Source organism: Olea europaea, chromosome 6 (genome assembly GCF_002742605.1).
Source record: "Olea europaea var. sylvestris chromosome 6, O_europaea_v1, whole genome shotgun sequence".
In the NCBI taxonomy this organism is placed as follows: domain Eukaryota; kingdom Viridiplantae; phylum Streptophyta; class Magnoliopsida; order Lamiales; family Oleaceae; genus Olea; species Olea europaea.
Window position 1 is genome coordinate 11,444,293 of NC_036242.1, and position 21,950 is coordinate 11,466,242.

The window sequence follows — 21,950 nt, forward strand, 5'->3', positions numbered from 1 at the left end:
TTTCTTTTGTTGTTTGTGAAAGATCGATGTGTCTAGGTTGTCTGTGCACTTTTTTACCTTGTTCATCTGTTTAATTGCCTTCGATTTTTCAGTTTTTGATTTTGAAATTAACTTGCCTTACATTTGCTCAATAATATAAATAGTGTTCTTATGTTGATAATAAGAAATTTTAAATTTGCTAAACATGGTATGTAAATGCATGGTGTATTTTGTAAATAATAAATCTTTATTAATTTAACAATATATTTAGTATTTGTTTGATCGAGAAATGTCAGTCATCACCATTGATGTTAAGTATCAATTTCTGTGATAATTACATTGTATTAAATGATAAACTTATTTTAGAATAATGCTTTAGTAGTCTTAAAGTACCAATTGAGGTAGCCACTTTATAGGTTCAATTAAATGAGTTATTTGACTTTACATTTAAATGATTTATAATTTAATGTCATGCAATTGTTATCTAAATTGTGTTTAATAGCAATTGTGATAAATATCGTTATTCTTCATTTAAATGTAAAGTAATGTGATTTATATAATTGAACCTAGAATGTGTAGTTACCTATATTGACGATATAGCACCATTGGAATACGAAAGGACGGGATTTTAGGGATTTTGTGATTAATTTGACATGTTAAGATTGTGTTTGTTGGAACGTAATTTAAAAGCACGTTTGTTGGAGTAAAATTATCTAAGCAATGAATGACATGTATGATTTGGTTAGTTTTTTCCATTTCTATTTTATTATATAAAAATAGTATTTATAGTTAAAAAAAAAAAAAAAGTTGCATAGTATATTCTAAATATTTATTAAAAAATAGGTGCGTGACATAATTTCCTCTTGTATCTGCATTATTCCAAGAAAAAAGATTTTACAATTTACTATGTGACATTATTAAAACCAAAAATACTAGATATATGAAATATGTTTACATGTACATCCTTCTAAATAAAGGCATACACCACATTGTGTAATTGATCATTTTTGAATTCAACCTATATCACGTTATCCATTAATGCCATTTCTTAAATCGAATAAACAATTCAAAAATTGGTGATTGCCAAAAAGGCAAGAATAATAATTGTCAATCTGTTGAATAATCAACCATGTGACTTCATATTAACATCATAAGCTTCAACTTCATTGTGTGAGAGGATGAAATGAAAAACATTTTTTCAAAATGAATTTCAGACTGCGTACAAACACACATGCACTATTATGAAATAAATTGTATTTGTAGAAAATATCAAGGTACAATCAAGTTGAAGTAAGAACGCAAAATTCCATAAACAATTTCATGGTGTCTTCATTACGATTTTCACATAATAATAATAATAATAATAATAATAATAATAATAATAATAATAATAATAATAATAATAATAATAATTCTGAAACATATCCGCTCATACTAAATATTTATACACACAGAAAATCAAATATTTATATATTGTTAAAAGAAGCAGGATTTACATACTTTCATTAAATTTTATATATAAAATATATACAAATTGCAAAGACATGTTGACGAGTGCGTTTTAATCACGAGTGTGTGTAATTTTGAATTTGATTGTGAGCTAGATTTTGCAAGTATTGAATGTTTTTAATGTATTTATTAGTATTGTTTTATAGGATTGTTGAGATGGTAAAAAACACAAAAACATTAATCAAATAAAGCTATTGGCATGGATCAAAAAGAAATTGTGGACCAAAGGGCAAAAGTGGCAAAGCACAACATGGATTGGACGAGTGGTGCTTTGGCGTCGAAATAGTGGCGTCAAGGCACCGCGGAAAGAAAGGAGGCAGAGTTGTGGTGCTGCGGAGCCACTAGACTTTAGAGACACGGCTTCGCGACACCATGCTCATAGCTTTGCGGAGCCATAAAGGAAAGAAGTGAGGCAGTGCTGCGTTGCACACCGAGCATTGCGATACCGTCCCAGAGTAATTAGGGCGTAATTTTTGACCCGGTTTAAAATCCATGAAAACCTTACTTGTGAAAGACAACGTGAAGGCAGCTATAAATAATTTTTTTTTTTTTTCACATTTTAAGAGAGGATTGTACATATTGGGAGGCAAGAAACACACTTTGAGATTCAAAGAAGCAATTCGAGGAAGGAAAACAACAGCAATTCACCGTTTGAAGCATTGATTGGAAGAAGAAGAAGATTTTGCTGCAAGTTGATTTTGTCCTTCTACATTTATACTACAAATCCAGTGATGTATTCAATAACAATATCTTGTTTTTCCTCTTTCATCATGAGTAGCTAAAATTCTTGTTAGGACGAAAAATGTAATTTAATTGGGAGCCTTTATGTCTTTTAATTAAGATTATTGTCCTTTATTCGTTTATGTGTTGATTTCACTACGAGTTAAATGTATTGAATTACTTGATCACTAATTTGATTATTTTGTGAATCTTTTTTGAATCGAGAGGATAGTTTAAGATTTAGATTATATAGTAAAATTAAGTAAATTGGTATAACCTGTAGAGAAACCTATATTAACTACTGCGGTCATAAGTGAATTCCTAGAACCAAGATTTCGTTTAACTAAGATTGATTCGCGTAAAGATATTGAATTGAATTAATTAAATAGACTCAATGAGAACTTGAGAGATGTAAATTGAATATAATAGGAGAATTCAACCGAACATTACATTTGATATGAATTTTGATTTAAAATGTAAAGGGCATTTCAATTAAAATTCAAAACACAAAAATCTTTATTAGCTTCTGTCGAATAGTATTTAGAAAAAAAAGTAGATTAAGCTCTGAAGTATAGTCATCGTGGGAATGACAATCCAAACTCACAGGTCCACTTACTACTTGTTCGATATCGTACACTTGCGATAGTAAAAACGGAACACATGTGATAAAGTCTTAATCAATAGAAACGAGAATCAAATATGGTGGATATGTGTGATATGGGGTATTATTTTTTGCGGTGGATCTATTGAAGAATGAATTGGTGATTCGGTTTTCGAAATTTCTTGCCAGGTGATTCAAAGGAGATACGATGCGGTGGAGATTTTAGCTTGAAATATGAAAAGATAAGATTTTAGGGATTTTGTAATTAATTTGACAAGTTAAGAGCATGTATGTTGGAACGTAATTTAAAGGCACGTTTGTTGGACTAAAATTAGCTAAGTAATGAATGGCAAGTATGATTTGGTTAGTTTTTCACATTTCTATTTTATTATATAAAAAGTATTTATGGTTAAAAAAAGTTGTATACTATATTCTAAATATTTATTAAAAATAGGTGTGCGACATAATTTCCTCATTGGATTCAGAAAATTTCGTATCTGCATTATTCCAAAAAAGGATTTCATATTTTACTATGTTGTGTTGACGAAATATCTTTTGATTTAAAACCATTGCAAGTATACGGTTTGTTAACATGCAATAAAATGGATTTTGAGTTCAAGCATCGTACCCACAGAGATTGTACTAATTCAAATTTGAAATAATTTAGCTTTAACCGAAACAATTAAAATTTGTAATTTTTTCTATAAATTAAATAATCTATTTATGAATGCAAAACCTAACTTAACTAAAATAAATGCAAGTTTTTTTTAATAAAAATATGATGACGAAGAGCGTATTAGGATCCCGAATCCCCATGCATCAATCCCCTTTTTACCCGAAATTTATAAATTTACAACACGATTCAATGATGAAGATCAATGTTCGTAAATTTTTTAACGATTCCTCGACTAGAATTAAACATATTTTTACATGTGATCCGACTATATTTTTATTATGGATGCGTACATATAAAAATGCATTAAAAATTTATGAGTACTTAAAGATTACATAAAGTATAGCGGTATATTTCTATCTTCTATCGAACTATATGATAATTGACATTATGTTTAACTTATTTTCAATTTTTTGAAGGTCAAATAAGTCATAAAACTCATACAACTATTGCATATAATCGTAGAGAAAGTTAAAACCATGTCACTCATTCAAAAAAATGTTTTAAATACAAAAAAGAAACAAACTTCAAAATTTAAAGGTTCATAATAAAAATTTCATCACAATCCTAGCACTAAAATTATTTAGCCTAACATAATGTCAGAATTAAACAAATAAAAGTGGAAAGATATCACCAAAAATTGACGGAACATAATTAATTCCCTAATTTTGTGTTGCCATATTTATTTCCGTATGTGCATTTATTTTCCTAATTTGAAGGAATACCATCACATTATATCAAAATAATCGGACAATTTGTTGAAATAGAATCTAATATATCGGTCATCATTGAACTCGGTAATTTTGTATTTATCAGATATGTCATTATAATTCAATGAATAACATGCTTGTGGTCTGTTGCTACGTTCTAATCAATGACGATCAATTTATGATTCTAGAACCGAGTTGATTGACAGTAATTGAAAAATTGAAGTCAAGATTTTAATAAATAATCTATCAACTTATGTTATTGTATTATCTAATTCATGTAATAGTTCACATTCAAAAATTTTGGCATAAGAGTAAATGCACGTGTATGTGATCTCGTACCGCTATCTACGTTCATGAGGTAAAGTATGTGACTTGTATGTAAACAAAATGATTGTGTGAATTATATGAAAATTTCTGTGACTAACAGTGATTGTGTTGTGATTATAAACAAGAGTCAGTGACATAGTTTATTTCATTAAATAGCTTGAATTCAGAATATTTACCCTACATTAACAAAAAATTGAAATGGTATTTATAAGCCCATTATTTAGATGGATTCTATGTAATTGGATATTATTGTGTATTATAAGATGTATACTTACGTAGCTTGATTTTGATATATGTGATCATACAATGTAATGGAATGTTTTGTGGAGAAGGTCTGTGACCATTAATATTTATGTTTTTAATTTAGTGTGAACATGTGACATGCATCTAATCAATACGCGACCATGACTGAGAAACTGTGATATGTATTTGTTGTGACCTATTATTTAGGTTGATTTTGCATAAATGGGACACATTCACATTTTTTTATTGAATGGCTCACAACTATCGTTAATGTTCATCAATCATAATTGGGGGCATACGAAGCTTGTGGATATATGACAGAGTTTGGTTTGGATCTCGCTAAGGTGGCAGTCACAATGAAGTATGTATTGAATAATGATCTACTTCTGATCATAATAAAGAATGATAATAACATGTAGTCATAGATGGTGTTGAAGGATATGATCGTGACCCTTCCAAATATCCAATACACATTGAACTCACAGCTGTAGATAGCCAAAAATAGACTATAACGGTATTGATTAGTGTGCAATTTAATGAACAGGAATTTCCATTACTAGATCACAATGAAGTATGTATTGAATAATGATCTACTTCTGATCATAATAAAGAATGATAATAACATGTAGTCATAGATGGTGTTGAAGGATATGATCGTGACCCTTCCAAATATCCAATACACATTGATCTCACAGCTGTAGATAGCCAAAAATAGACTATAACGGTATTGATTAGTGTGCAATTTAATGAACAGGAATTTCCATTACTAGATATGTCATCAGATATATGAGGAGCAATAGTAGAATCGTCAGGTGACAATTTCGAACAAGAGGTCATGTTTGTGTTAGTCGTAGATGCTAGAGATGTAGAGAAAGGAAAGGAGATTTCAAACTTGAGTTTGTCCTTTTATACAATCCAAAATATGTTTGAATATGTGATTGTTTGGTCAGATAAGAAAGACTATATTGTCAAATGTTCACTGACGAGTATGATTGGATATGTAGAACATCAAAGTTGGCCAAAATAGAAATGTTCAAAATTAGACATATTACAAAAGGTCATACATGTGCTTTAAACATTGTATTAGGTTTTCATAAGCAAGTAACAAAGTCATTTGTGTCATCTTTCATCATATACAAGTACATATCGTCATGCACTGCATACGTATGGAGTATCGTTGAACAATGTGAAGGCTTGGAGATCTCATGATAAAACTTTGGAAATGATTAGGGTTGATTTATAAGTGTATCTTATACACTTATTTGAACCTAAAAATATAAACATTTAATAGTTCTTTTGAATAGTTATAGTCTAATTTATTATATATTTCATTTATTAGATGAAATTCGATGAATGAAAGTGGACTTGAACGAAAGAAGTGAAAATTGGCAATAAGGGGGCAAGATCTAAAGTTTAGGGACTAAATTGTTAGCATTTAAAAGTTGTGTTGAACCTCATGATGAAAATTCGAGAATGCTAAGAGTCAATTAGATGCAATTAGAAGTCAAAAGTTGTGTTGAACATCGCGATGAAGATATCAGGAAAGAAAGTTATAAATACAAAATTTTGAGAATTTTGAAGGGGATTCCATAGATTGAGATGCAGGAATACAACTTGAGAATCAAAGAAACAATTCAACGGAGTAAAACATCAAGAAATTCACCATTTGCAGCATTGATTGAAGAGGAAGAAGATTTTGGTGCAAGATTGACTTTCTTTCCTACATCTATACTAAAAATTCGGTGATGTATTCAATGACAATATCTTGTTTTTCTTATTTCATTATGAGTAGCTGAAATTCTTGTTATAGCAAATAACGTAATCTACTTGGGATCATTTATGTCTTTTATTTAAGATTCTTATTTTTTATTCTTTCATGTGTTGATTTTACTATAAGTTTAATGCATTGAATTACTTCATTACTAATTTGATAATTTTATGAATCTTTTACAAATCGAGATGTGAGTTTAGGATTTAGACTATATAGTAAAATTCGGTAAACTGGTATAATGTGTAAGGATACATATACTGATTATTGCGGTTATGAATGAATTCTTAGAACCAATATTTTGTTTAACTAAAATTGATTCGCATAGAGATATGAAATTGAATTAGTTAAATAGGCTCAATGAGAACTTGACAGAAGTAAATTGAATATAATATAAGCATTCAACTGAACACTATATTAAATTGTGAATCTTGATTTAAGATTTAAAGTGACCAATAAGTGAAATTGTTCTATCCTAATAGTGGTTCATTAATTAATTTCTGAATCAATCTTTGTGTGTATTCATACATTCTTACGCATTTAAATTAAAAATAAAAAAATACAAATCTTTATTTGCTTGTCGAATAGTAGTTAGAAAAAAAAATAAGATTAAGTCCTAAAATATAGTTATCATAGGAACGACAATCCAAACTCAAAGGTCTATTATACTACTTGTTCGATATCGTACACTTGTGATTAGGGGTGATCCGACCGATTCATTTAGCAAGATACCAAGATTTTTTCCATGTTGTAGCAAACAAATCCTGGGACGATCATAGGACTAGAGCTTGCAGTGATCAGACCGATTCATTTAGTAAGTTACTTTATTGTGCTCTAGATAGAATTGAATTTAATCAGATTAGCACATGGGAGTTGGCATATAATATTTGGCATGCAGTTGAAGTTACTCATGTCGGCACAAGCAAAATTAAAGAAACAAAAATAAATTTGTTAGTTGAAGAATTTGAAAATTTTATCATTAAATAAGATGAACTTATTGTTGATATGATTACACGTTTTGCCAATATTGTAAATAGCCTTAAAGGTTTTGATCATAAATTTACTAATGGTGAACTTGTTAGCAAAATGCTTAAGTCCCTATCGGAAGAATGAAGCTCGTTGAGGATGTTGATTGAGAATGCCAAGGATATAAGTACATGTCCTTTGGAAGAAATCTATGGTACATTAATAACTATGAATTCAACAATATCGAGATCAAGGAGAAAACAAGAAAAAGTAAAGAAAGATCAAATGAGCTTCCCAAGCGACAAATTGCTTTAAAGTCAACAATTGACGATGTCAAACGAAAACATGAGCGATGAAGAGCTAGACGATTTAGTTCTTCTCACAAAAAAATGGAGAGGTCTTCGTTACAATTAGAGATTTCAAAAGAAGGAGGACAAGGACGAAGAAAGAAGCAAGAATTTGTTACGATTGTATTAAGCCCGATCACAAAAGAACCGAGTGTCCAAATAAGAAGAAAAATTTCAAGAAAAAGGCACTCTAAACCACATGGGATGATAGCGACGATGAGGATCAAAATGAGAATGATAGCCAAGACAAAATTGCCAATATGTGCTTCATGACGATCGAAGATGAGATAAGCTTGAATCATAAATGCTCTTATGATGAGTTATCAAATTATATAATGAAACGCTTGAAAAATTCGAAAAACTCGTCTTGAGTCATTCTATCCTTAAAAAAAGAAATTATTTGTTAAAAGTTGAAATAAAGAAAATTTTGAAAAATCAAAAAGAAAATGTTGATAAGGATTTATTAGTTAAGGAGAAAATTTCTTTAAAAGAAAAGGTGAAAGATATAACAAAAATTATTCATAATTTCACCAAGGGAAATAAAAATTTGATTTAATGTTAGGTAGTTAGTCCAAAATGCGTTTTTGATAAAGGGAGAATTGGATATAAACCCCCTTTAAAACAAAAGTCTCTCAAAACTATGTTTGTTAAAACTTTAAACACTACATGTAGTTTTTATAATAAAAAAGGACATATAGACTTCAATTGCCTAGCTAAAATGAAGCTATATTTTGAAAACAAGTATAAGTGGATCTGAGAGTCCACTAAAACTAACTATCAAGGACTCAAGTTTGTATGGACACCAAAAATCAAAACGTTAACTGTTTTTGTAGGTAATGAAGAAAACAAGAAGCAAATGGTTTTAGAATAGTGACTGTTCGAAGCACATGATCGAAGATCGATCCTTGCTATTGAACTTCAAAAGAAGGATGGAGGCCACGTAACCTTCGGAGACAATGCCAAAGGTAAAATTATAGGCATTGAAAACACTGGTAATCACTCATCCCCCTCAATTGAAAATGTTTTACTAGTTGATAGCCTTAAACATAATTGGCTCAATTATGTGATAAAGTTATAATATAAAATTCGATTATTCCAAATGCCTTATTAAAAAATCTACATCAAAAGAGGTGATTTTAGTAGGAAGCCAAAGTAAAAATGTTTATATCATAAACATTGAATTTAAAAATAATGAAATTTTTTCATTTAGCGTAAAAGATGAATTATGGCTATGACATAGAAGATTAGGGCATGTTGCATAGATCTTCTTTCGAAAATTTTCAAAAAATTGTTTTGTGAAAGGTTCGCCAAATTTAAAATTTGAAAAAGATAACAATTGTGGTGCATGTCAATTTGGTAAACAAGTAAAAAAAAAAAATCTTTCAAGCCTAAACTTTATGCTTCAACTACAAAATCATTACAACTTCTCCACATGAATCTTTTTAGACCTTCTAAGACGACTAATTTAAGTGGTAAACATTATGCCTTTGTTATTGTCGATGATTTTTCAAGATTTTTTTGAATCATGTCTTTAAGTATTTTTCAAGATTTTTTTGAATCATGTCTTTAAGTTTAAAAGAACAAGCTTTAAAAGCCTTTGAACATTTTTGCAAGAAAGTTGAAAATGAAAAAGATTATAATATTACAACTATTAGAAGCGACCATGGTAGAGAATTTAATAATGTCGGCTTTGATATTTTCGTAATGAACATGGATATGAACATAATTTTTTGGCTCGTAGAACTCCTCAACAAAATGGTGTAGTAGAAAGGAAGAATCGTACATTGTAAGAAATGATTAGGACCATGCTAAATGAAAAATGATTTGCTAAAGTATTTTTGGGCCGAAGCCATGAACACCACTTGTTACATCGTTAATAGAGTTTTAAAGTTTTTGGATGCAAATGTTTTATTTTAAACACAAAGGATAATTTGGGAAAGTTCTATTCAAAATTCGATGTAGGAATTTTCCTAGGATATTCACCGACTAGCAAAGCTTATAGATTTTTTAATAAACAAACTCTAGTCTTTGAAGAATCTATGCATGTTACTTCTGATGAGACTTACTCTTTTGATCGAGAGAAAAGTATTGATGAAAATGTAGGTTTGGAAACTCCATTTGAACAAATGAAGATTTAAGACCAAAACAAAGAGGCACCTAACGAAGAACAAAAGGAGGAGCCAAATGTTCAAGATAGTGCAAAAAAACAAACCGAAGCACAAAATGATCCCCATTACCAAAAGAATGGAGTTTTGTTCCATCATATCCTAAAGAACTAATCTTAAACAATCCATCGAAAGGTATAACTACCAGAACCTCTTTTAAAAATCATCTCGGTAGTTGTTTATTTATTTCTCAAATCGAACCTAGAAACTTCAAAGAAGGTGAGTTTAATGAGTTTTGGATTCTAGAGATGCAAGAAGAATTAAATCAATTTGAAAGAAATTATGTTTGGGATTTAATCGCTAGACCACACCATCAAACCATTATTGACACAAAATGGGTTATTAGAAACAAAAAGGATGAAAATGGAATAATTGTGCATAACAAGGCTAGAATAGTGGTCCAATGTTACAATCAAGAAGAAGCTATCGATTTTGACGAAACATTTGCACCCATAGTTAGATTAGAATCCATTTGCATGCTTCTTGAATTTATATGCTATAAAGGTTTTACACTTTATCAAATGGGTGTTAAAGGTGCATTTTTAAATGGATTTATTCAAGAAAATGTTTTTGTTGAGCAACCTCCTGATTTCGAAGATCATAAGTATCCAGATCATGTTTTCAAACTTAGGAAAACTCTTTATAAGTTGAAATAAGTTTCAAGAGCTTGGTACGAACGATTTGCCAATTAATCACGAAATGCTATGGTTCTTACATATAATTTATTAATTTCTTCCTTGGAATGCCGTGGGGCTTCTTGATTGGTTGTGAGCTTACTAAAGTGGTTGAGCAAATTTTTTCTTTCAAATGAATTTTCTTTTGGAAAAGCGGATACCATACTTTTTGTAAAACTTATAAGAAAGATATGCTTGTTGTTCAAATTTATGTTGACGACATTATTTTTGGTGACACAAACATCCGTCTTTGTGAAAAAGTTTCAAATTGTATGAGTAAAAAATTTGAAATAAGCATGATCGGAGAACTAAAACTCTTCATCGCTCTTCAAATTAAACAAACAAAAGATGGTATTTTCATAAATTAAAATATGTAAATATTAGACATGCTCAAAAGATTTGATATGCATGATCTTAAGCCTATAAACACACCTATGAGCACATCCTTAAAGCTTGACAAAGATGAGCAAGGCACGCTGGTTGATGTCATAAAATATCGAGGTATGATCAGATCCCTTATTTATTTAACTGTTACTAGACCCGATATTATGTTTAGTGAATGCTTATGTGCTAGATTTCAATCTAATCCTAAGGAATCACATTTACGTATTGTATAAAAAGAATTTTTCGATATCTCAGTGGAACTAGAACCTTATGACTTTGGTATCCAAATGGGACTCATATTGACTTAATTAGCTACTCGGATGCCGATTGGGCTGAAAGTTATATTGATCAAAAAAGTGCTAATGGAAATTGACACTTTCTAGGCTTTGCAATTGTGTCTTGATCTAGTAAGAAACAAAATTCTGTTGCTCTATCTACTGTCGTGCCGGAATACATTTCGATTGCAAGTTGTTGTGCACAAGCACTTTGGATGAAACAAACTCTTTGTGATTATCACTTATCTTATGATCATGTGCCTATTATGTGTGATAACATTAGTGCCATCAACTTGTCTAAAAATCTCGTCTTGCATTCACGAACTAAGCATATTAAAATTTGACACCACTTTCTTAGAGATTATGCACAAAAGGGAGATATCGTGTTGGAATTTATAAAAATCGAGGACTAATTAGCTGATATCTTCACTAAACCTTTAGCTTACGATCGATTTTCTCATATTTGAAGAGGTTTAGGAATTCTTGATGAAAATGAAGTGGAATTAGTTTAAATTCTCCTATCATAAAAATTTTTACATGCACAATGTTTTATAAATTTTGATGAACTCATTTTTGCAATAACCATACATTAAAAAAATTCATCCGAACGCATTGTCCAGACAATTCAACACTAAGGGTGCGTTTGATTGCAAATAGGAAAATAGCATGGAAAGAAAATATTTTCCAGGTAATTCAATTGCTTGGAAATTATTTACATGGAAAATGTTAATTACATGTGTTTGATTGACTTAAATTTCAACCTAGAAAATGTTACAATTTTCCAATTTTTGGTGTTTGATAGCCGTTATTTTCCATGGAAATAGACATTTTTTCCAATTTTATCTGTTTGACAACCACTATTTTCCATGGAAAAAGTGACATTTTCCATGGAAAATAGTGGTTTTTTCCATGAAATTTTGTTAATCAATGATACAAATCTTAAACAAATTTTATAGACATAAATTCGACCAAATCCTAATCAACGTTTCAGATTAGGAGTCCAGAAGGGTAATTCCAGTACACCCTTCAACCAAAGTTTCAATGTCCATGTGTCATATCCACAAAACATGAAATAGTGAAATAGAAAAGAGCCCACTCCATTATGTTAATAAATACAAGAAATATAATGGACCATTCGAACTTATCAGGATGATTTTCTCGTGGCGTTCAACAAGCTCGGGTGAGCTTCATAAGCCTTGTGATTAGGAGGTCGTAGATTTAATATATCTTCAGTTGCCTAGTTCATTATTTGCGTGTTAAATCCAAAATCGGTGATTATTGGTGTTCTTGAGAACTGTGGCAATCTAATATTATTTGACCTTGATTATCGAATATTACATTAGTGTTGTGCCGGAATGACTGCTGTTGGTTTGCCGTTTTCTAGTCATTTTCCGTTTTCCGTCTTCGAAAACGCGAAAAATGCGTTTGGTCCGTCATTTTCGAAAACGCATTTTCGAAAATGAGTTAAAATTTATAACTGAAAACGCAAAATGACTTTTTATCATTTTGAGCGTTTTCAGTTATAAATTGTCAAAACGCGGAAAACAAGTCATTTTCAGGGAAAACTAAAAATCGTTTTGAAGATGAAAATGGAAACTAACCGCTACCTAAATTTTCACAAGTCGAAATTACACTATGCTAGATTTTTCAAGATCATTGTTTAAAAATCAGGTTGGAAATTTTTATGTTCAAAAATTAGGTAACACTTTAATTTTCAATATTAATACTTTAAATTAATCAACCCCAAATTCTCACATCCCGCTCCACCCAACAAACCCGAATACATCTTTCAATTGCTAATTCATTTTTCATATCCACTCCTACCCACTCCTTTGGTGACTCTTCAAAACGCTCGTGTCTGTCGGTGACAGGCGAAGCACCGACCGTCGTGCGTGATGCCCCAGCACCTTACAGTCGTAACCATAGATGCGTGAGCCCATCATCGTCTCTCTCTCTTGCCTCCCTTTTTTTGCATATGTTTCTCTAGTTGGTATAGTGGTGGTGCGGTGGTTTTAGGAATTTTTCGCACTGTTTACTGACTTGCGAAGGTGCACTTTTTTTTACGCATGACTCAGAGACGGATTTAGGGGGGCTGGGCTGGGCTGTAGCCCCCCAGGCCCAATAGCTTTTTTTTAAGGCATTTATTATTATTATTATTATTATTATTATTATTATTTGGTAAAAAACTAGTTTTTTATGTGTAAATCTTTTTTTTCCGCGTAGTAGCGCGATTTGAAATTTTGTAGCCCGATCTTGAATTCAATCCTGGATCCGTCCCTGGTGTGACCTGCACGATCTCTCTTTATTCAATGTCATACCTCTTCTCTAGTGACTTCTTTCTAGCGCCGCGTGGCACCCCTATGGGTAGGTGGTTTCCTGATATGTGGTTGGATGGTTTTTGTGGGTGTTTTAGTATTGGAAGAAATAATGGATTTTAGCAGGCAGTGGTTGATTAGAGTTGCAAGTGGAGGTGGTAGATGGTGTTTCAACGGGCGGTTGCGAGGGTGACAGTAGTGATACGTGTAGTAGTCATAGCGGTGGTGGCTGGAAGAATGGTGGAATTTAGTGGCAGTGTTCTATTTGCCAACATGAATATGTGGAAGTGAATCAGGCTAGTTGGGTGTGATCGTAGTGTGCAGTAATCGTGTGCCGTGATCTGTGGTGGTGGTGTTGTAGTTGATGTTGGTGGCAGTCGTGGTGGTTGTGGCGCAACGACGACGATTGGGAAGAAGAGAGTTTGTGACCAACTACTTGATTGAATTGTGATCAAATATTGGCGGTGGATCGAGATCGGAAGTGGGAGTGGGGAGTTTGGTTGGTGTATGTGACAAACTATTTGGTTTGTGACCAACCATTTAATTGTGACCTAAAAATTATATAATTTGTGGCTAACTAATTTGATAATTTGTTATCATTAAGAAACTGTGATCTATAATTTTTTTTTTTTATTTGTGACCAATCAAATAGACTATAACCTATAAAAAAAAATATTTGTGATCTCAAAATAAACCATGACTCATAAAATTTTTGATTCGTAATCTCGAAATAATCTGTGATTAATTAAGTTGAAAATATGTGACTTGTAATTAGAAATCTGTGACTATTAATTATACAACTGTGACTTTATTATATTGATTTAATAAACATTTTTAATTAATTATATATATACCTGAATTTTAAATTTTTAAACTATAAACATGACTTTTGAATTGGTGTAAATTATACACCTGAGTTTTGATTTTTTTCCCTCTCACATTCGATCCATCTAAGTGAATGAAGCTACATCATATATGGTCATTTGCTTTTCTTCAGCAATGCTCAAGGCAGCGAGACACATCATCTCACTATCATTTACGCCAATATATCATTGCACATTTATCAAAATGAAGCTGCCCAGTACTTCAAACATATTGTACCATGCATGCGTGTTCTCACCATATTCCCAGGCTTGTCCGCTTTTAGTCAGACTACTGGTTCATGGAGTTTCTTGTATGCATATAGCTATGCAAATTCAATTAAAAATAAAATAAAATAATCCAACGGTTCAATCAGAACCTTCAACCAGCTTATACAAATTGTAATTAATATAGCAGTCAATTTGTGAATAAAAACATGCGAAGATTCGGTACGAAAGATGCATAAACACTGTGGAGATGAAATAATTATCCCTACCAATTCAGATTTCTACCACTTATATATTCTTTTTTCCAATCAAAAATAATTATCAAATAATCAATTCAATAAATAATGATGAAATTTCGTCCAATGTATTACATAAAACGAAAATGAAAAAACCCAAAAATCCCAAAACCCAAAAAACCCAAAACTCCAACGTATTTGACGATTCCTAGAATTAGGATCCGCTTGGGTTGAGCTTATTTCCTCCACATCTGAATGGAGGGTTGGTCTAGGAACTCGAAAAGGTACCGTAGAGCTTTGTCGATTATTTGCCATGAGTTCTGTAGTTCAAGATTAACTGCTTATGGTCAACCAATAAATAAGAACATTTAACAAAATTGCATGTCAACAATTTGTCTCCAATAACAGCAATTTCAATTACAATATGTAAAATTCTAACAAGCTTATGTCAACTATTATAGAAGACATGGAAAAAAAATCTGCTTAATGTCAATACGTCTTCAATTCAAGCAATTACTACATATGAAAGTCTAGTAAGTTTATATCCATTACATAAAAACGTAAATAACAAAAAAATATCAAATTTCAATCAAAATCAATTCCCGCATTTTGATTGGGAAGATAATCAGCCCACATTAAATCAGCAATCGCATTCCTCTTATTAGACCACACTTCCTGATTTGTGAAAGAAATGTGAGCATTTGGAGTTTCATCTTCAGGTACATCAACATGCGTAGGGTTAACCTCATCATCACTACTATCTAAGTCGTCCTCCTCACAAACATCTTCTACGTCATCAATCCTTAAGAAGTTGTGGATGGCAGAACAGGCAAGAACTATCTTTGCTTGTGTGTCAATGTCGTGATAGGGTTGATGTCTCAAATATGCAAATCTTTTTTTCAGCAAACCAATTGTACGCTCAATAACATTACGTAGAGATGAATGTCGAAAATTGAACAACTCCTTACTACTTTCAGGACGTTGACCTTCAATATCTCTACGATGATAACGAGTCCTATGGTATGGTGCAAGAAAACCTGAAACCGATGGGAAGCCAGCGTCAACAAGATAATATTTGCCTACGAAAGAGTCATTCATAAGATGGTCATTAGGTAATTATTATAACTTATGTGTGGAAGAAATGTTTTCAAAATAGTGACACAACTTACCAACAGGAATTGTTAGCTTATGTCCTTGGCGTAATATTGCACTTCGTAACAATCGACCATCATGTGCGGATCCCTCCCAACCGGCAAGCACGTACGTAAATTTCATATCAAATGTGCAAGCTACTAAAACATTTTGGGAAATCACTTGCTTTCTATTGCGATATTTACCTTGCTCCTCTAAAGGCACATACGCAGCAATATGTGTACCATCGATTGCTCCCACGGCATCCTTTAAAAAAGAATACTTTTCAGAATAAATGTGTATATTGAAGTTTTAAGAAATATAATTAAATAACTACAAACCTCTAACCTGAAAAAAGGAGTACCATGGCTGGACATTTTCTTTTTCGTATGGCGAGTTATGAGGAGTGGCATTAATCACAACATCTCTATACAGTCCAAGACAAGCATGTAAGACTCTATGAAAGTAAAAGCTCACTGTTTGACCAGATCGAAAGAAAGTAAAACGTCCAGCGCGATTACGTTGGTCATGGCCGACTGTATTCAAAAAAATTGCGACTTGTTCCTCAATTTGAACGTATTTACTGTCAACCAATCCATAAGTTCGCAAACGAGCACATAATCTTTGAAATGGACCTATTTTCATCCTAAGTAGATCACGACATATTGTATCACTCGTGCCAAACATTCGTGTAAGTGTTATTTCTCTTTCAGAATTCCAATTTGTATGAGGAGCTCTTGGAAGATGTCGTGCACGACGCCTAAGTTCATTATATATCATAATCGCTTGCATGACCATCGTCCAAAATAAACCTAAGTGTTGTCGTCGGCATCGACGTTGATTCGTTGTTGTAGCCATGTTATAAACTACAAAGGTAAATAAAAATTCAATAAAAATTTGTTTATAAAGAATAACATAAAAGTATTAAAGAATAAAAAGTTATCTGTACCTACATTAGAATAGAAATTCATGGCATGACCTTCCAAGCATAATTTTTTTTGAAAGGTAAAAAAAATCCTTGATGGGGGACTCAAAATAGTAAATTGGATAATAGTCTCATTGCCAATTTCATTAAATACATCTTTATCAAAATATCTCAACATATTTTCTTAAAAATCAAAAAAAGCTTGAATAAATATACCGACAGTGAAATAAAAAGTTAAGAGATGAACATCAAAAATTGAGTTGCAAGTAGCATGACAGATGGACAGATTTAATGGAAGAGATTTCATTTTGAAAATTTCCTCCATTTCAAACTGTTCCAATGCCCAGCCACTCACCTAATCAATGCAACAACTCTACTTAATAAATAAAATAAGTAATAACTACCCATATTTAAATATGAAGCAAAAATTTTTATATGGTGCAGTAATTCTTCAACTTCCAGTTCGCAGGTGAAACTTCCTTGATTATAATAAATTGAGTAAAAACAGAATGTTAAAGCACTAAAAATGACATTTATCATCCTGACGTACCTAATTTCACTTGGTCAAATCAATATAATCTCAAAATTCAAAATTTCCATCTCATAGAGCGTTAACTAACCAAAAATTATAGTCAGACCACATAATCTTCTCCTCGCATTATTTAAGCCTCCATTTCACTACTATTCAACTACTGTAACACGCGAAAGGAAACACATCGAAATGTTGCAGAGAAAATTTTCAGGCTTGATATGTCTATGATTTGATTTTGGGATGTGATGAAATTATATATGCATAAATGACTTTCAAAACATAAACAACCACCTCAGCCACTTTCTAAAGCCTTTACCAGCAATGTTCCATTTTAATGCATCTGTGAAGAATAAAAGGACTGAAAGTTGCCTCTACCCTGTTCTGATTTTTTGCCTTTCTGATCATTTTTACTAGTGATGGTTACATGATCTATGATATTACATCGTACATCCAGATGGGACAAGAGAAGGAGGGAATTGATGCGTTTCTGCATATGAGAGAGTCGAACGTATGTCCTAATGAGTATACTTACGTAGCTGTGATTTCTGGTGTTGCCAATGTTGCAAGACTTGATTGGGGAAATCAAATGCATGCACATGTTTTACATATAGGTCTTATGGACTCATTATCTGTGGCAAATTCTGTCATGACAATGTATTCAAAATGTGGATACTGTGAGTCGGCCTCAATAGTCTTCACTGAAATGTCCAGGCTTTCAGTTTTTTGATTCAATGACTAGTGAGTAAAAGATAAATCCTACTAAAGAACATTATGGTTATATAATTATATAAAGCAATCATTTATATCCTCAAAAAATGTTCGGCGGCATATATGAAAAACAAAAACACAAATTGAATTCTGTGAAAAACAAAAACACAAATTGGAATCTGTAACTAGAAATAATGAGGTGCCCATGAATTTAAACAAAGAAATCGACAAGATTGATTAACAAATAATTACTTTGTACTCAATCTAATTAAGAATTATAAAAATATAGAAATCAAATATGGTGGTTTGATTGTTAAACTAACCTCAATCTATGCAGTCACAGCCTCGTTGCCAGCCTTTTGGAGTGATTTCCCCCGTAGCAGATCTGGAAACAGAGACAAGTCGGTGATTTCTTCTTCCTCGCTCGGTTGAATAGATGAGAGAGACCGAATCGATGAAAGAGACGGAACTGATTTGGAGTTGGTAGAGATGAGAGAGAGAGAGAGATTAACGTGGGTTGATTACCAACAATTTTGGAAGCAGTTAAATTCCGTGGAAAATAAAATCCACCCAACCTCAAGGAAAATATTTTCCTTATTTTCAAGGAAAATGTGGTCACGTGACCAAAAGAAGGAAAATATTTTCCTTGAAAAAAATTGTCAATCAAACAAGGTAAAAGTAGGAAATTAGGTGAAAAATACCTATTTTCCATGGAAAATGTGTGCAATCAAACACACCCTAAGTTCAAAGGGATTGAACTTTATGTTGATCTAGACATTAGATTAGCAAAGAATGACGGCGTTTAGTAGGAACCAAAATGAGATTAATAACTATGGTACTGGAATATTTGTGATTTGTATAAATGAACTTTTTAGGTTGCATTTTCAAATAAAATGGAAGTGAAAAACTTGCAATTATGAAAAAAGGCAGCAGTTACTTTTAACATAATGGGTGTTAAATGTTTGGGATGGTTATGGTTTTAAATTTCAAATGGAAGTGGTGGTTAGCAATAAATTAAAAATGGAAGTTAAAAATGATAAAGTAAGTGGGGTTGGTTAAAATTGGAGGCAATCTCTTTCTTTAATTTTCGAGGAAGTGGCCGTGAACTGCATTTAAAATGGAGTTGCAAAATTTGATTTTAGAGGGTGGTTACAATGAATTAAAGTGGAAGTCATACAGGATAATGTGAGTGGGTTGGTTAAGAACTTGAAGTGGGAGTTGTTCACGAAATTATTTTCTTTCGATTTAAAACCACCGCAAGTGTACGGTTCGTTAACAAATAATAAAGTGGATTAAATGAGTCCGAATATCGTCTCACAGAGATTGATTAGTTCAAATTTTACCTACCGTAGCCTTAACCGAAACTAAATTACCAAAGTGAATGTAGACCTAATTAAACCCCAATTATACATTTTTTTATGATTAAATTGAAATTAATATGCAAAACAATAATTTAAAACTCTAGAATGAAATCAATTGTTGAGAACGCACGTTTGTTGTAATTAATAGAAATTAAACATACTAGGATCACGATTTCCCATGCAATTATCACTTTAAACTCTAGTTTCACAATATGACAACATAATTCAATTGTTGACGAATCAATGTTCCTAAGTCTATCCAATACTCTCTCTCGAGATGTATAAAACTTATTTCTACATACCACCGGCCTATATTTCTATGACAAGTGCATATGTAAAAACGCATGTAATTTTATGAACACTTAAAGATTCACGTAGGGCATAGCGGTATATTTCTATCCCCTATCGGACCCTACGATGATTTATATTATGTCGAATCTATTCCAATTTTCTCGAATGCAGGAATAAATCACCCAAACTCACACAATTACGGGCCCTTAATTGCGGAAACAATAAATGCATATAAATCATTCAAAACAAAAGAAATATGTTTTAATGTCAAATTGCAAAACTAGAAAATTAAAGATCCAACTACATGGTGCATCCATCTCCTAGCATAATAAAAATCTAGCCTAGCATAATGGGGAATAAAGAAAAACAATAATTAAAACCAAGGAAGAACATTACCCAATTGATTCTTGAAGTGAAATCTTGAATCTTGAAGTGGATTGCCTTGTTTTTCCTCTCCAAATCCTCCAATATTGTGTATATTCCCCCCCTTTTATGTTTCAGGGTCGTCTAGTATTTATTGGAGGCGGAATTAGGTCAAGGAAGTTACCCAAAACCTTACTAAATCGTGTTTGAGTCGAATAAGGAAACCTGAGATTTTGTCACATTTTTATACCATGCGATCGTATGGTATAAAGCCATGCTACCTCATGGTTCAGAAGTTTCAGCCCAGATTTTTCCCTGTACTGCCTTGTGCAACCGCAAGGAATTATAACCATGCGGCCGCATGGTTATAGAAATTTTTCCGTCGGACAGCTTTTAGTATTTTGGTCATAACTTTCTCTCCCAATCTCCGATTAAAGTGATTCAAAGTGGATTGGGAAGAAAAATCAAAGATCTACACTTTTGATAGAAATAGGCTTCCTCAAATTCAGATTTTTACTATTCCAAAAAATGGATCTCAAGTAGAGACTAAAAATCACGAGCATAACTTTTTTGCCTGAAAATTGATACTTGATAATACTTCGACTATATTTCACCTCTTGATTCCTTTCCTCATCCGATTGACCTCTAACACTCTTGAATCTTCATTCCATTTCCCGTCTCATCTATGAATTATTTGCAACTTGGTCCCCGAACTATCACTTTGCTCCATTTTAGTCTTTTTTCGGCTCTTTTCTTCTGAATTTTACCATATTCATCGGTGTTCCCTACAATTCACATATATAACGAGATTAAGTCACAATTCAATCATTTTTCTCATTATTAAGTCATGTTTGTGACCTAAATAAGTGTGCAAAAACACACTTATCAAGAGTCTTCAAGTGGTTGCAAAGGACCTACCATACAAATTCCAATTGAATGGCAGTTTTTTTTTTTTTTAATATTTTGGTGGTTAACTACAAAGAAAGATGGAAATTAATATAGAAAGTAGGGTAGTTAATAAACTTAGTGGATGGAAAAAGCGTAAGAAGAAATCAAAGATAATGGAATCAAATTTGAGTACAACAAGCGTATCAAATCTTAAAATTTAAGGCAGCAATTAATATAAAATGTGTCGTCAAAATAATGTAACATAAAATTTTTTCATCTAAATGAGATTTCGACACCTTACAAAATTTTTAAAAAGAGTAGCGAAACTTGACTTTCGTGACCAAAACTTTAATTTGAACTCTTATGGAAGTGTCGTAGCGACGTAATAATATAACCCAAATTATATTTGAGTTCTATGATTTTATTTTGAAATGAAACAAAATAATTTGTTCTCAATCGCTACAAAAAATGTAATGTACGACAATATATGAATCATCAACTCGAATGTTCGACTGTAATACTAATTGAGTATCCATTGAAAGAAAAGATATGCATTCGCATATGATGTGAGATGATGTTATGTAGCATGTCATAAATATGTCTGTGACCCGTAGATGACTTAGTGAAAAAAATATGTGACCTATTCAGTATGATCTCTGACTTAGCCCTTGTTTGAGTCCCATTCTTTTGAAAAAAAATGTATTTTTCAATAGTGTTTTGACATCATATCAACCACACATTTTTCAATAAAATAATATTACATGTAAATCC

General features: G+C 31.9%; 2 protein-coding genes across 2 annotated transcripts; both read right to left on the bottom strand.

The window, feature by feature from the left end:
• Window positions 1-15,565: 15,565 nt before the first annotated feature.
• LOC111395158 lies at window positions 15,566-16,078 on the bottom strand. The gene has a single exon (XM_023021165.1). It carries the CDS (start codon window positions 16,076-16,078, stop codon window positions 15,566-15,568), a length of 513 nt encoding a protein of 170 aa, XP_022876933.1.
• Window positions 16,079-16,099: 21 nt separating this feature from the next.
• Window positions 16,100-16,968, bottom strand: LOC111396495. Its single transcript, XM_023022918.1, has 2 exons — window positions 16,460-16,968; window positions 16,100-16,378 (listed from the first exon to the last, which is right to left on the bottom strand). The coding sequence occupies exons 1-2, from the start codon at window positions 16,907-16,909 to the stop codon at window positions 16,100-16,102; spliced, it is 729 nt and encodes a 242-aa protein (XP_022878686.1). The 5' UTR covers window positions 16,910-16,968.
• Window positions 16,969-21,950: the final 4,982 nt, after the last annotated feature.